The sequence below is a fragment of the Rhineura floridana genome, chromosome 6, assembly GCF_030035675.1.
Source record: "Rhineura floridana isolate rRhiFlo1 chromosome 6, rRhiFlo1.hap2, whole genome shotgun sequence".
NCBI lineage: Eukaryota > Metazoa > Chordata > Lepidosauria > Squamata > Rhineuridae > Rhineura > Rhineura floridana.
Genome location: NC_084485.1, coordinates 70,382,164 through 70,396,656, shown reverse-complemented (window position 1 = coordinate 70,396,656; position 14,493 = coordinate 70,382,164). Strand labels below are relative to the sequence as shown.

General features: G+C 38.6%; 2 protein-coding genes across 4 annotated transcripts in view; one reads left to right on the top strand and one right to left on the bottom strand.

Moving 5' to 3' along the window:
- The first annotated feature begins 1,049 nt into the window (after positions 1-1,049).
- Positions 1,050-5,640, top strand: TOMM6 (translocase of outer mitochondrial membrane 6). Its single transcript, XM_061632279.1, has 3 exons — positions 1,050-1,292; positions 3,258-3,362; positions 4,832-5,640. The coding sequence occupies exons 1-2, from the start codon at positions 1,171-1,173 to the stop codon at positions 3,352-3,354; spliced, it is 219 nt and encodes a 72-aa protein (XP_061488263.1). The 5' UTR covers positions 1,050-1,170; the 3' UTR covers positions 3,355-3,362; positions 4,832-5,640.
- Positions 5,189-14,493, bottom strand: part of USP49 (ubiquitin specific peptidase 49) — a 65,497-nt gene continuing 56,192 nt past the window's right edge. For 2 of the 3 annotated variants that reach the window (XM_061632275.1, XM_061632274.1), the window contains exons 6-7: positions 14,145-14,350; positions 5,189-13,315 (exon numbers count right to left, since the gene is read on the bottom strand). In XM_061632275.1, the coding sequence (XP_061488259.1) occupies positions 13,125-13,315; positions 14,145-14,350 (397 nt within the window). In that variant the 3' untranslated portion in view covers positions 5,189-13,124. The remainder of the gene's footprint in view (positions 13,316-14,144; positions 14,351-14,493) is intronic. The other variant, XM_061632276.1, reaches the window with a different exon arrangement.

Sequence of the window (14,493 nt, the reverse complement as noted above, 5' to 3'; positions counted from 1 at the left end):
GTTCTGTCCTTCCTCCAAACAGTTGTGGATGTGAAATTAGTTATTAACAAGACACTTGTCTCTGCAGCCATCTTCTGGCTCTGCCCTGGTGTTGCTTTAATGGAGAGGATTAGGAAAATGTAATGGTGGCTTTGATAAAAAGAAAGCTCGAAAGTAACAGAGCATACGTGTGTGTGTGCACGCGCTTTCTCTGCAAGCTGTACCTGCGTTCCTTTCTCTTTACAAAACCATTAAACAAACAAACAAAAACATAGGCTTGTGGCACCTTAAAAGACTAATAACGTTGTTACAACGTAATAAACTTTCCTTGACCACAGTCCACTTCATCAGATGCCGAAGTGAACTGTAGTCTGAGAAATCTTATTTGTGCTAATGACATTGTTAGTCTTTAAGGTGCTACAATACACTTCATTATTTTTGCTACAATAAATTCGTTGGTATTCTCGGTTTCCCGAGACTGAAGCTTCTGTTTCAACCGTTGGATGGGAACAGAGCAGGCTTCCCCAACCTGGTGCCCTCCAGATGTTGTCAGACTACCGCTCCCATCATCCTTGCCCAGATCTTGAACATGTCTCAGGCTTATGGGAGTTGTAGTCCAATAACTTCTGAAGGGCACCAGGTTGGGGAACACTGGAAGGGCACCAGGTTGGGGAACACTGGAAGCTTCTTCATACTGAGTCAGACCATCTTGGTCCATCTAAGCTCAGTATTGTCTACAATGACTGGCAACAGATCTCCAGGGTTTCAGGCAGGGAGTTTTTCCCCAGCCACATCTGGAGATATCAGTGCCTGAACCTGGCATCGTCTGGGGAAAGATGGAGTCAAGGGAAAATAAATTATTTTTCCTCATGAAATCAAGGCTCACTTTAGCTCGTGTCTACTGCGATCTTATAATGCTGCTGTATGAAAAGTCATGTATTTCTCCACTGTTTTCTATCCGGAACATTCTCAATAGCCCCCGCCCCCCAAATAGTAACAACAGTAACCAGGAAGTAAGGTTTCTAAACAATGGGATTGTATCAGGTCTCGAGGAGGAAGAGAGGCTTCAAATGCCTGATGGGAAATGACGAGAGGTGGCGGAAGTGACGCATTTTGTCAGCGCCAGCCGAGGGCAGCTGCTGCGCTGAGAAGAACTCGTGTGTGTCACTGGGAGATTTTGAAGGAACAACTATGGCGCCGGGTGGGCAGGCAGGGAGCAGCTCCGGTAGCTCCAGCGCAGTGACGCCTGAAGGGCTGCGAGGCTGGATCCGAGGGGCTTACCGCTTCGCCACAGACCGCAGTGATTTTCGCAGGTGGGATGATTATTGTTATAAATTCCCGGCAGCCGAAAGAGCTTAGGTCTCCTCCCAAAATGTTATGTAGGGAAAAAGGCAGCTACAGAAGGGAAAACCGCCCTAGGCTAAGCCAAATCCCGCTTGCCCTGCTGTGTAGCACAGGAGGCTCACCTACAGTAAAAAGATACAGTATACGCCAAAGTTAATGGGCGCTTTGGCATACAGTGCACGGGTTTAAAAAGGTCGCATGAGGGGTGCTGTAGTTGTTTAAAAAAAGACCGGGCAGGTAGGTTTGAAGGGTTGTGAGTCGCTTTAGAGCAGGTGTGGGGAACCTTTGGTCCTCCAGAACTCCAACCCCCCCATCATCCCTGGCCGTTGGTTATGCTTGCTATGACTGCTGGGAGTTGTAGTTCAGCAACATTTGAAGGGTTAAAGGCTCCTCACTGCTGCTTTAATACTTAGCATAAAACAAATTTTGGCACAACTTTCTGTTTCCTCATTCCCATACACATCTATGTATGATTTGAGAGGACCTTTCCTTGACAAACAGGATTTTTGAAACATTAAATAAAGAAGTGTTAATGTTTTTTTATTTTTTGTCTATGATAAATAGACTGAGTTCCCTGCTATTGCCCTTGCTCTTCTGCTGATCTTCAGTCAGTCTTCAGTTGTTGCAGGAATCATATTTGTAGTTTTGTCCAGGCACCATTCCTTATGTGCATTCCCCTCTACAAGTTTTGAATCCATTCTAAGTGTAGAATGAAACAGTGTAGTTTGAGAAATCTTGGAAGGTGGGACACATAAGAAAACAATTACTGGCTCCTGGGTTCTACATTGCACTAGTCATCCTGGCCTCCAGAGGCACTTGGGTAGTGAGAGAGTGCTTTGCATTTGACTTGGTTAAGTCAGTTTTGTAATCAGTATTTGCTGGGTTCTGTTGTAATAGACCCGTTCCCTGCCCTGTTTCAGTTCTTTCCTATGGTAATGGCTTTGGATAGTTACTGGAGCTTTATTTTCTGGCCTAGAATTCTAGGATCTTAAAATAATTGTTAGGAGTGATACACGTCAAAAAGAATGTTTGACTTGCTTTGTACCAACAATAAGTTGACAAATATTTAAGATTAAATGTGCAGCATTGATCAGCATATAATACCAATCCTTTACACTAATGCTGAACTCATTCTGAATGTGGTTCCTTGGGCAACTTCCCACACACAAGAGGAAGGTATCAGCAGGCTCAGGGAAATCCTGGGGTTAAGATGGTCCCCACACCCAAGACAGCCCAGTAAAGACTGCATGCTCAGTGCCCATAAGATTTTGACTTGAATATTGTGAAAGAAGGGATGGGGGATAGAATAGAGTGTACTGGTAGGTAGCATGTCTGATTGGAATCCTGAACAAAAGCAATCCATACTGCCGCAGATCCTGCTTATGATACAGGAAAATCTTGAATATGCACGTTTGCTCTGTCCTGATGCTAATTCTTCCAGCAGAAGACATTTTGTAAATCATAATTATATTTTGTAAAGTCTAGCAACAACTAATAACTGGGGCAGGCAGGAGAAACAAAGCACAGGAGCATAAAATAATATGTCCATCTTTCTGTGTATTTCCTTAGTTACAAAAGAGGAGGAATGGGAAAACAGAGAGCTTCCAACCACCATTCTTTTGTTAACAAGCAGCAGAACACACATACATGGTCCCTTCCTGCTGCTTTAGAATATGCTTGACAACTAGAAAATGGTTAATGCTCTTGTAGTACACTTCTATGGTTGTCTACTCAGATGTAAGTGCCCTGAGTTCAGAGGAACCTCTTCCCAAGAAATTGTGTATAGGGTTGTAGTCTTAAGGCATGATTAAGGTAAGAATATCATATGAATGTATATCTGGCATCTCTAGGCAGGAAACCATCTGACAGGATTGTGCATAAATGATATCAGCTACTACTATCAAACCCTTAAACCTACTTTGTATTTATTTCAGGAACCTCATAGTTAACCTAGGTCTCTTTGCAGTGGGAGTTTGGGTAGCTAGAAACTTAACAGACATCGATTTGATGGCACCACACCCTGTTGCATGATGGAAATGGTGAGTAGCCAGGATTGTGGGAAAGAGCATATTGTGTATCTTTTTAATTTGTTTCATCATATTAATCAGATTAATGGTTAATTGAAAGCTTGAATAAATAGGACAGGGCTTGTTCTCTGCAAGCCTTGTTTCCTAAACATGAATGTCTTGGGCAGACCCTTCAATAACTACCATTCCATTGAACTGGTCTGTTGTACCACAGGACCTTTTGGGAGAAAGCAGACTCTCATACTGATGATGATGATTAGATTTATATCCCGCCCTTCCTCCCAGCAGGAGCCCAGGGTGGCAGTTTGTTCTGAATGAAGGGCAGCTTTTTCTAATTTGAGGTTAAAGTAGAACTTTTTGTATTTCTACTAAGAGTAGCAAAAACACCAAAATGGAAAAGCTACAAGAAACTGCTATAAACATTATTTTATCCAAAATCAAATTCTTGTTCTAGAATGTAATATCCCCCCCTCTCAAAAAAAAGAAAAGAAAAAAAGAAAATGTGGAGTTTTCAGTGTTGAAACTTGTAATTGCCTTTAAGCACTCCTAACTTCATTGTCATTTCTACAAACTCTGGCTTTTTATTCTACAGGTGTTAGTATGACACAGGGATCCCTTTGCAATTTGCCACGACAGTTTAAAGCACAGTCATTTTAGTTACCTTTATAGTTAGTCATTTAATTTAATTTATGCTGCTTGCTTGAAAATGACTAAATATTTATAGTCAAGAGCCACAAAATCTGTGAAGCTGGTTGGCTAAAACTACTGAATTTGTTCAGACCTCTGTGACATAATTGATTCAGGTTCTATGGGAATTGCACTAGCAGTTCTTAGGTTCAACTAAGACAATGCTGTTTATATTTATCTGAAGAAAAATATATTAAACACTTAAGAGATTTTGTATTTGTAACTTATTGTTAATATTTTTATAATTCCTGTATCTTTGGGTCAACATCTTTTTATTGCAATGTACAGCAAGGTATGTTGCACTTTCCTTGAATGAGCAGACTTGAGCTACAGTTCTCCACATCTGCCAATTACCTTTGCGAGGCACGATTTCCTGGTAGGCTGAGGAATAATGAAATACACATTGGTTTCATTTTTTTACCCATAGTTGCTGTTCAGACTTATCATAGAATCTCATGTACAGTTGTAAAAACAAATTTGGGTATTTATGTTACCTTTGCACACAGAGGGCGATAGTCATACTGAGAGTAGAACCATTGAAGTCAGTGAACTGAATTCCATTGATTTAATGGGCCTACATTGAGAATGATTTAGTAGGATGTCACTTGAATACTCTTTAAATGTTTTACATGCCTTCTACCACAAAGCTAGCCATTTTAAAATGACAACTGTATTGCACAAATTTCTAACAGTTGACAGAGCCTTATGTATTTATTGAAAAAGCTGTATGAAGTTCACTTGTGCAGTAGAATAGCACCTTAGACCTCTAACTTTTGTATAATACTTGATTACAGATGTGAATGAAGTATATCTGCATGAAGTCTGATTCTTGTTGTATGACCAAATGAGTTGTGATTGATCAATATCTACGAAGCAGCTTCTACTTGAAGTAATTGGAGGCATCAAAGCAAGTATGAAGGACTAGAAAAACTACCGAGGCTACATTTTACCTGTAATTTTTTTATCATGTTCAGTTCACTTGCTTGGGAGCAATATTATTTGAGTCCAAGTAATGTAGTACCTTGTGTTGTCTTTTCGCCAGAGGAAGTCATTTAGAATGTAAGCTCTTTTGCAGATGAAATTAGCTTCTATACCCAGGAATCTAACAGATTCTGAAGTGTGAAATAAAGACATGCCAATGCATTGGACTTTTTCATTTTAATAGGAAACTTCAGCTTACAAAAACAAGGTAAAAAGAGTAAAGATTTACAAAAATCATAAAAACATGATTCATATTTCACACTTAAAGAAGTAACAAGCCCCAGTCCTGTGTGTTTTTAAGTAGGCCATGTTAACTATTCAAAGGGAAAATACATTTTTAAAAGGCCTAGGTGAGCCTTAATTAGGAACAATTTTCAGCCAGCATAACAGTTGTGTGGTGTTAATTATGATTGTGTATTGTATGTGGAAAAGGAGCTGTTTGCTGTTGCATAGCATTGTGGTGTCTTGGACTGCTCTATAATGCCTCTGAGGTTAACAGGAAATGTTTTTTTAAAAAATCATATGGATTGGGATGCTGTGGGTTCTGCAGAAGAATGCCATTATCATTGCAGTGTGACTCTTAAATTTCCCTTTAACAATAAAATTATTATTCTTTGTTAGAGCTATCCACCTTTTCTTCCCATAAGGGGATAAAAGGTAGTTGAATCCTATGGAGTAACGTACTGTTAACTAAGACCACAGTTCCCACCAAGGGGGAATTAAAGCACTGACCCTATGTGGGTAGTGTTTGCCCAAATCCCAGGAAGTATGGTCTTTGGTAGAAAGAACATATTATTCAGTATAACCTAGATTCCAACTTGCAGGTTTGTACCAGTTTATAATGCAGCTCTTGATTATTTGTATTTATAAACTATTAAATCCAGTTCAGTTTGTAAAGATAGGTAGCTGTTTCAAAAACATTTGTGTAGTGAGTTGGTAAAATCAGTTGGTCATTAATGGATCTGACCTCCATCACTACCTACTACCCTGCAAACCTCCTTTGGAACAGAGGCAGCTTCATCCATTGCCAGAGTGTGGAATGTCAGCAAAGTAAACAACCCCGAACAAGAACTGCAAGCAGCTTTGCCTTAAAGCCCCCGTGCAAATAGCAAGTAGCCATAAATGTGCATTTTAGAGACTGATTTAAAAGACAAAGCTGTACAGACTTCTTTATTACATTTAAATTACTTCTAGAATTATTTAATATTAAGAAAATGTATGGCTTTGGAGAGCTCTTGGAAATTAAGTACTTCTGTCAAGAAACGTTCACTGTGAAGTAGGCATGATACCACTGGAAGATGTCATTTGAGAGATTTGCTGAGCTTTGTGCATGTTAATTTCAGAAATCAAGTATTTTCAGAACACTTACATTTTAAAACATTTTGTAGTAACAAAGTTTTAAAACCAAATAGCAGAAGTTTGCTCTTGTATTAAGGCTAATTAGTCTAGCACCCTCATTTTAAGTAAGTTCCATAGACTTCATTGGAGCCTCTTTCTGGGAATGTGTGCTTATATTTACATTTTTAAGTGCAACCAGTGCCCATTCTGTGTGTTTGTTATATCTGAACTTGAGTTAAGATGCTTAGGTGCACTTAAGATTTAGTTGTAGAAATCTACTGTTGCCTTTGAAAGCTGGACCAAAACTTCCTGAACATTAACTACTGAATTCTGGGATTTAAAAAGATAAAATGTCTTATCAACCATGAGGCCTGTTCATGCTTCATCAGGAACATCTCTGCCACTGGTGGCTAGCAAAGTAGCACATTGGTAAGTAAGTAAGAGGCTGCCAGTATTGACTTATGGGGAATGGGACCGGATGTCTTCACCAGTAGGTGGCAGAGGCTGCTAGCTCAGTGCTGATGTCTCATCCCACATGGCCTCTGCTGCTGTCTCTAAAGCTGTTGGGTCTCTTTCCCCCAGTTGACCCTTATGGTACATCCAACGTTAGACTATTAAATTTCATCAGAAACAGTGAAACTTTTAATGGGATAAAAAAGCCTTTTTCACAAAAGTTTGCATGTTTGATTACAAAATGGTGCTTGCCCTCAGTATAAAACAGCTAGCAAGACTTGGTGTCAAAATGCCAAGTTCTGTGTTCAGTTCTAATCATATTCCCCACCCACCCCAAGTCTGTATAATTGACTTATTTGGAGTATTAATTACTTTGGATTGAGTGAAGTTAAAAAAAAAAAGCTGCAAGATGTGTTGCTTGATTCAGGATGACTTTTACCTTTAGAAAGTCAGATAAGAATAGCTGAGGCATTTTGCACCTGTTCCTACCCTGACTGCAGTAGGAAGCAGGACACCTGGCTATAGGCAGTGGGACGATAGATACAAGGACTGGGGGCAGGGGTGAAATAGGTAGGTAAGGCTACTTCCACTTTATATTAATGCTTTTTAAAACTTGGCAACCCTAGCTTTATTTTTATTTCTTCAACTGATACTACCTGTATAGTCTCAAGATTTTTATGTATTTTTAAGCAGACTTTTTTTATAAAGTTCCACATTGTATCACAACATTTTGCTTTATCGTTGCTGTGTTTACAATTTCCCTTTTCCAGACTCCCACTTAAACTGAATTTGGAGACAACAATTAAGTTCAACCTTCCACACAGCATTTTGTTACATACTTACTGAGCATTCTGCACTGTAAGTAGTTGGTTAGTCTTAGGCTGATTAAGATGTGTTTTGACTTTCTTCAGAGTATGCATACCGAAACAATGTAAAAGTGGCCATGCTTTATCCTATTTGAGATGCTATTCAAGGATAAACAGGTATTTCTAGGTAGACTAGATGCTAGGCCTGATGGCATGAAACAATGTTCAGTAGATGTTGGATTCTGTTAAGCACCTTTACATACAGATATTTAGCCTCAAGCACCTATACATATCATATACTGTCTATATAAAGATATGACACTGTCCTCTTCAAATTAGAAGTAGAGGGAAGCAGTACCATGGTAGAAGAGAACAGGTGTCAGTAATTTCAGAGCCTTTTCCAAACTGCTTTGTCAATAGGTTGCTTCAGGCATTCTTAGCATTCACATCATAAATTATGAAGTACTTGTTTAAAAAGGAAAAATCCTAATTTGAAAAAGTTTTTACTGACAAAGATGTAACACAAAAAAGCAAAATTATGATCTACTTTTGAGCAAATCATTTGCATTATTAGAAATACAGTCTTTAGACACAAACAGTAAAATACATCAAATTGCTGGTAGGAACCATTTTTTCCCAGTCACATACAGATATGAAATGTAAAAAAGCCAATACTACTAAAGTATTGTAAAGACACAGATTTTGGAGGGGGGGAAATTAAACTTGTGTCCCATGCAAAATGTAATTAGATACAAGGCACCAATTTTTTTATCCTAAAAAAATTGTTCACAAAGCTTTATCGGTAGGCAAAAGTAATTCCACCCCTAACTTTCACCTCATTCATACAAATTATTTTCAGTCAGCAATACTGTTGGAACGTGGGTGCAGTTTGTGTTGGAAATAATTTGACATTCAAAACTCATTTTCCCTCATCAGACATACCTGGCACACAGACCTATTAGTATAATGGAACTTTACAATCAAAAAGAGACAACATGTATGTTTTTAAAGTTCTCCTTGTGAGTCCATAGGACACATTTAACAACAAATTTATTTGTGTTTTAATTGACAGGCGTGTTATGGTTTCCCTGAAGTGAACACACACACCTAGGGTGATCCAGCATTACTCATATGAAGAGTAGGCCCACTACTGAGTATGACTTAACATTTTATATCAACTCTGTAGTTCAAAAGCAAATTAAAAAACCCAAATAATTGCACAGTTCAACTTTGCAGTATTAGTGAGTAGTTTGCTGGGATATTCATATTCTTGATTGGTTTGTAAAATTAGTAATATTTTCTTAGTGCCTGTAATAGACCTCAGATATAAAAGGATTCCTTAAATATATTGTTCCCTTTCTCCACAAATCTTAAGAACAAGTTAGATAATGCTGGTTACAATTCTATATTCAAGATGCTGTGAAAGTACAACTGTATAAATAGGTATCTGTCCTCCTGTGCCTTTATTGTAACAAAAATTGAGGGTGGTTCTCTGTTTTAAAACCCTAGGGTTGCAGAGATGCATGGTGGGACTACTTATTATACTTAATATGGACCTGTCACTGAAAATCACAGCCCCTTGTGGAATATTCTCCCGTCCTCAATAACTTTTAGGCATACCCATCTCACGACAGCATTGTGTTTTCCCATTTGTGGGACAAAAAAACCACAATGTAGTGTCACACCTTGGATTAGTGCCTAAATGTAATGGGGGAAGGAGGAAGATTTACCCAGCAATGCTATTGTTGTCAAGGGTAATGTCTAATTTTGCCTTCAGTAAGGGGAAGTAGGCAATAATGAAAGTGGTCCAACATTTGATTAGGAACATTAACCCCTATTTCAAAGCCATTTTGTTTTGGTCAGTGGCTGCTTGCACTTCCACAGACTTTTGAGACCTTGAAATCTCACATGAAGCTAGTAAAACCCTGAGCTATATTAATAAATATTTGTTTTCAAACATTTGATGTACTGAATTGCTCCACCCATCTTTATTTTTTCATGGCTAGTTTTAGCTATAGACACAGAACTAGTTTTGCTCTGTTGATAACGAACACTGTTACTTTAAATGGCTCTAATTTTGCTCCTGTGTGTACACTTCTTACATCCCAAACATGTTTACTCAGAAATAAGTCTCACTGAGTTAAATGAGCTTACTTCCTAATAAACTTGTTTAGGGTTATAAGTCATAAAGACAATGGAACTATTTCCATAGATTAACAAATGTAGATGTGCTTTTGGTCATACCCTAACAGGTGCATGGTAGCTCTTGAGATAAGTGAAGCACTGCTCAGTGTTAAACATTTTTCAGGATGAAAGCTGACTAGTTAGCCTGGTTAACACATAAGCAACAAAGGACTGAATGTGGCTAGGAAAATTAACATGGGAAGACATGTTATCTGTTAGGCTTCCATTATAATGGCAAGATATGGAACTATCAAGAGATGTCAATTTTTATTCAATTTTCTGCCAACCAGGACACTTTAAAACAGTGTACAGCATAGCAAGAGCACTGCTTGCAGTAGACAGATATAAAAGAAACAGCATAAAAATGCTGTACGCTATCGCTTCCAAATAAAAGCTAAGTAATTACAGAAACCTCACAGTGTTGGAAACAGCAAGCACAGTTCAAAAGCACAGTTTCTTCCTTCCCCATCAAGGTAACTTTTTAATTGCACTCTTTTCCACATCTCCTGGCACTCCATTAATCACAAGACAGGCTACTACTGTCCAAATCTGCTTATGACACACAAAGCATTCATGGCTACCCATACAGCCCACCCCAAAGCCATTTTGTTCCCCCCTCATATCCTGATGCATCTAATTTAGGTGTCAGTTGTTCCAACTTAAATATGGATGCAATACTCAGTCAAAAGATGAGTATTAATGGTAACTTTCCAGCTCTTTAACCAAATGCTGTAACTATGCCTTCAACAGCAGCTTGATGTGTAGGCAATAGCAGATGATAGCCATGAAAAGCTTCACATGCTAATTTCTGCACATCAAATTACTACTAACAAGCATTTAGGCTGGGTTTTTCTCTGCTCAGTTGGCAACCCTCCTAGTGAGAAATCTGGTTTCATAGCTGTAGACTGCAATGCCACATTGTGATTTGTAGAAACTCAACTTTTCATATTTAAAAACAAAGTTAATTGTAATGTCTGCTATTCGACAACAGGTTGGGCTTCTTTAACTGAATTTATCACTAAGGATGCTTCTTGATAGAACTTTCTGGAGTATTAAACATGCTGACCTAATACACCTGAAACTTTTTGTTTAATCTGTACCATGCCAATTTCTACCATTCCAAACACAGACCAACATCTAGCAGAATCAAAGTGTACTACATGGTCCAAGATCATAGCTGTGTGTAAGAACCCCCTGCTACATTCTACTTCCAATTTAGTGCTACAGCAAGAAGGGTCAAGCCCTTTGCTTTTTGTTGTTTCAATTGTTTTGCAATTCAATTTTATCAGGAAGCTATTAATGGACTTGGAAAGACAGGTTCACAGTACCTGTAGGAAAGCACTTGAAAATTTTAGCATGCCAGACTCCTGTCCATCTTTTAAAGTCCAGCCAGTCATATATATCCACTGCCATGCCAGGATTTGGCTTTGGCAGGCCAGTGCAAATGCCATTTCCCCCAGCATTTTCTAATTCACACTGAATGCTGAATCCTACTCAGAGAAGCGGATGTTCTATTTTCAGGACTTGTGCAAAGACCTGTGCTTTTTTTCTAGAAATGTTTTCTGAAGTACATGTGTTTTGCTTTAACAGACAAATCCAGTGGCAGTTAAACACTGGTGTCTGATCATTACAATTGCAGGATTAGATTTCTCAAATTTTATGAAGCTCAGCATCTATAGCAACTGGGTCAGAATCAAGCTCCATTGGCTTTACGATGAGGTGGCACCCATTTCTGCCACATTTTAATAGGCTTATTTCTTTATGAGCAATTGGATATGATTTCCTGAAACAGTGGCAAAAAAGCACCCTCAAAGAAAAGTTATCTATATTTCATGTGCTTTATCTTCCTTAAGTGGACAGTGTGGGGGTTTGTGTGATGTCTGTCAATATTTCCTAATTCAAAAGAAGGAATTTGTGCAGCCACACTGAGACCTGTGTTTTTAAGTCTATCCTTTCTGCAGAGCTGCAACAGTGGTAATCACACAAGGTCAACAAGAACTCTAACTGTAATCACTATAGATATCATGCTAATGAATTATTAAATCCTCTTGAAATTATCATGTGCATGTAACAAATCATGTGTGATGACACACAATGTCACAGTTTGACTAGTTTTCTGCAGTTCTGTGTGAACTATGTCTCCAGGCTGAAAGATCTGGGGGTGAGGGAAGAGAATGAGGATGAATACTTCCCTTCCATATGCGACCCTGAGCTCCCACTGCCCCCAAAACACTAAGAAAGGGAAAGTGACTAGGAGGAAGGTCACAAAATAGAGGACATTAAGTCAGGGCCTATTCTATCTTTATCTGTGTGATGGCTACTACATCCCTGGTCATTCTTTACACATGAGAAGTTGTTATGCAGTTAGGGCAAAAGTTGACATGTTCCAATAGCAGCAGATGAAAAAGAAAATAATTAATTAATAAGGAAATCTGATCCTCAGCTGTGAAGCTGGGTGGAGTCACATGACCTATTCATAAGGTAATCATCATGTTATAGCCAATACAGCTGCAATCATTACATAGGAAAATGTAGACTGTAAATACAGTCTACACTTTTGTCTTATTAGCACAGGCTAAAAATAGAGGGGGAGAAATCGTTTCTATAATTTTAGTACATACTCCAAGTAAGTGATATTCTTCAGTGTTGTGTATAATTCCAGCTTTCATTCATTCCAAGAAGCTGGAATGACTGCAGGGGACAAAAGATGCCAGGCCTATTACACAACGTAAGAAACAAAGGCCAATGAACACATTTTCCTAAAAGATCTTAGCATGTGTTTAGTACAGTACAACACCATCTACCCAAATTATGCTGGGTTTAAAAGATGATGTATATCTTATACATTGTATAATAACTGGGTAAGTTGTTTACACCAAGGGGTGCAACAACTGTTCAACACATCAAGAGATCAAGGATTAAATGGAGTCTACTGTGCCTATTTATTCTTTTTCTGGATGAATTTATATATTTATGGTCAGTTTGATGGCTTTATATCCTGGTTGTACACAGAAATTTGGATGCACCTACTTTTCAGCGCCATATTAGACTTCTCTTTGAAAGAAGATAAATAGTTCTGGACATTGGAGGCTGTTACTCTTTGTTTTGTTGAGAGGAGGAAGGGTTTTACAAATATATCTGTCCTTAAAAAAAATAGATGTTCTGCTACAATCTCATAGAACATAGTTGCACATAGTAAGAGGCCCACTTTTCCAGACTGTGGATCCAAATAATTCCTGCAGCAGTATTTGTTCCCGTGAAGATGAGTGAACTCCAGAAGACTTTTTAAAAGATAAAATAAAAATGAGCCAGTTGATGCTTCTTTTCAGGGGAGTGTCAGTCTTCTATCTTTATCGCTGTGTTTGGACGGCACCTGAGCTTGAAGTTGTGTTTCTGAGATACTTGCTTTGCCCTGCACAGTTCTTTGAGTATAAAAAAGAATGTAGGCCTGGGTTTTGCATACCTCCTCCACACTACATACATTCAGTTTGGAGTCATTGCAGTGGACCCAAAACCCTAAGAAGGAGAGGAAACACAGTATATTAATGACAGGAACTTATCCTGACAAAGTAGCTTCTTGAACTGTTCCACAAAGAGATGAATTTTAGATCTTCTGTAGCAGTTCTAAATGGAAGCTACAGAGAAATACAATATCATGTGCCCAAGAGAACATGTGTCTTGAATGGCAGCCACAGATGCTGAAAAACATACCATTTTTTAAACTAAGGGGACTCTAAAAAGCAGTTTTTGGCATGTTATGGTATTACCGCTGTTCAAATACAAGTCAACAATCCCAGTAAGGAATCCCAAACATTTGGCTGCTCCTAAAAAGGGGTATCTGGATCTCAGCAGATACACCACTATGATATGTGAATTTCCCCATTTTATAGAGTTATCCTGGATAATGTTCAAAAACAGATAACTGTAGTTCTGCCCTTCTCCAGATGGCTGGAAGAATGCTGTATTAACATTCTGAAGGGATATACAAGAAGAAGTAAGTGGGAATATTATCCATTCAGTGTGGATTTCTGGTCTAAACTGTTTTATAGTTTGAGAAAGAAGAATGTCAACTCACTGAGCAAGAAAATATTTTAGTTCAACGTGGCTGTAAGTCAAAGAAAAAAAGAAACTGTCTTTTTTTAAAGTAAGCAATATAATCTATTCTGAAGGTCTAACAAGCAAGAAGAAAAAGCAGCTTGATTCCTAGTGCTATCAGCAGATCCACTACTAGCAATGCATTGTGAAAACAGCAATAATACTGAAGGAAAAATACATTTTTAAGAAGTGGTAATTCTACAAGATGAAGTCAAGTAAAAATTTCCCCCCTATAATAAGGCACACGCACCTCCCTCTGTGTTGTAGCAATATGCCGTGTAATGTCCTGAGCCAAACCCTTTCCCGTGATGCATCACCACAGCCGAGAGGTCATAGACAAAGGTCTCTTTGTCAAGAGAGGAGAGAGTGTCCCTGCAGCAGTAAGGTTCCATGTTTAATACCTGGTCAAAGAGGACATGGACCCCAATCTTCTCACGGTGATTACGTCCAGACCACCTGCAAGACGAAGACATGCAATCAAAAGGGCTTTTTTCTTTTTTTTTTTAAGATAAAGAGGTTGACATCTACAGCAAAGCAATTACACATTTTCGAAGAATTCTGATATTCTGGGTAGTATACTTCCTGAAAAATTTCAATTG

Bases quoted from the DNA above. Each gene is read 5' to 3' on its own strand.
- TOMM6 (XM_061632279.1), top strand. From the start codon at position 1,171: ATGGCGCCGGGTGGGCAGGCAGGGAGCAGCTCCGGTAGCTCCAGCGCA. The intron at 1,293-3,257 runs GTGGGATGATTA...TATTTATTTCAG, and splicing joins GACCGCAGTGATTTTCGCAG to GAACCTCATAGTTAACCTAG.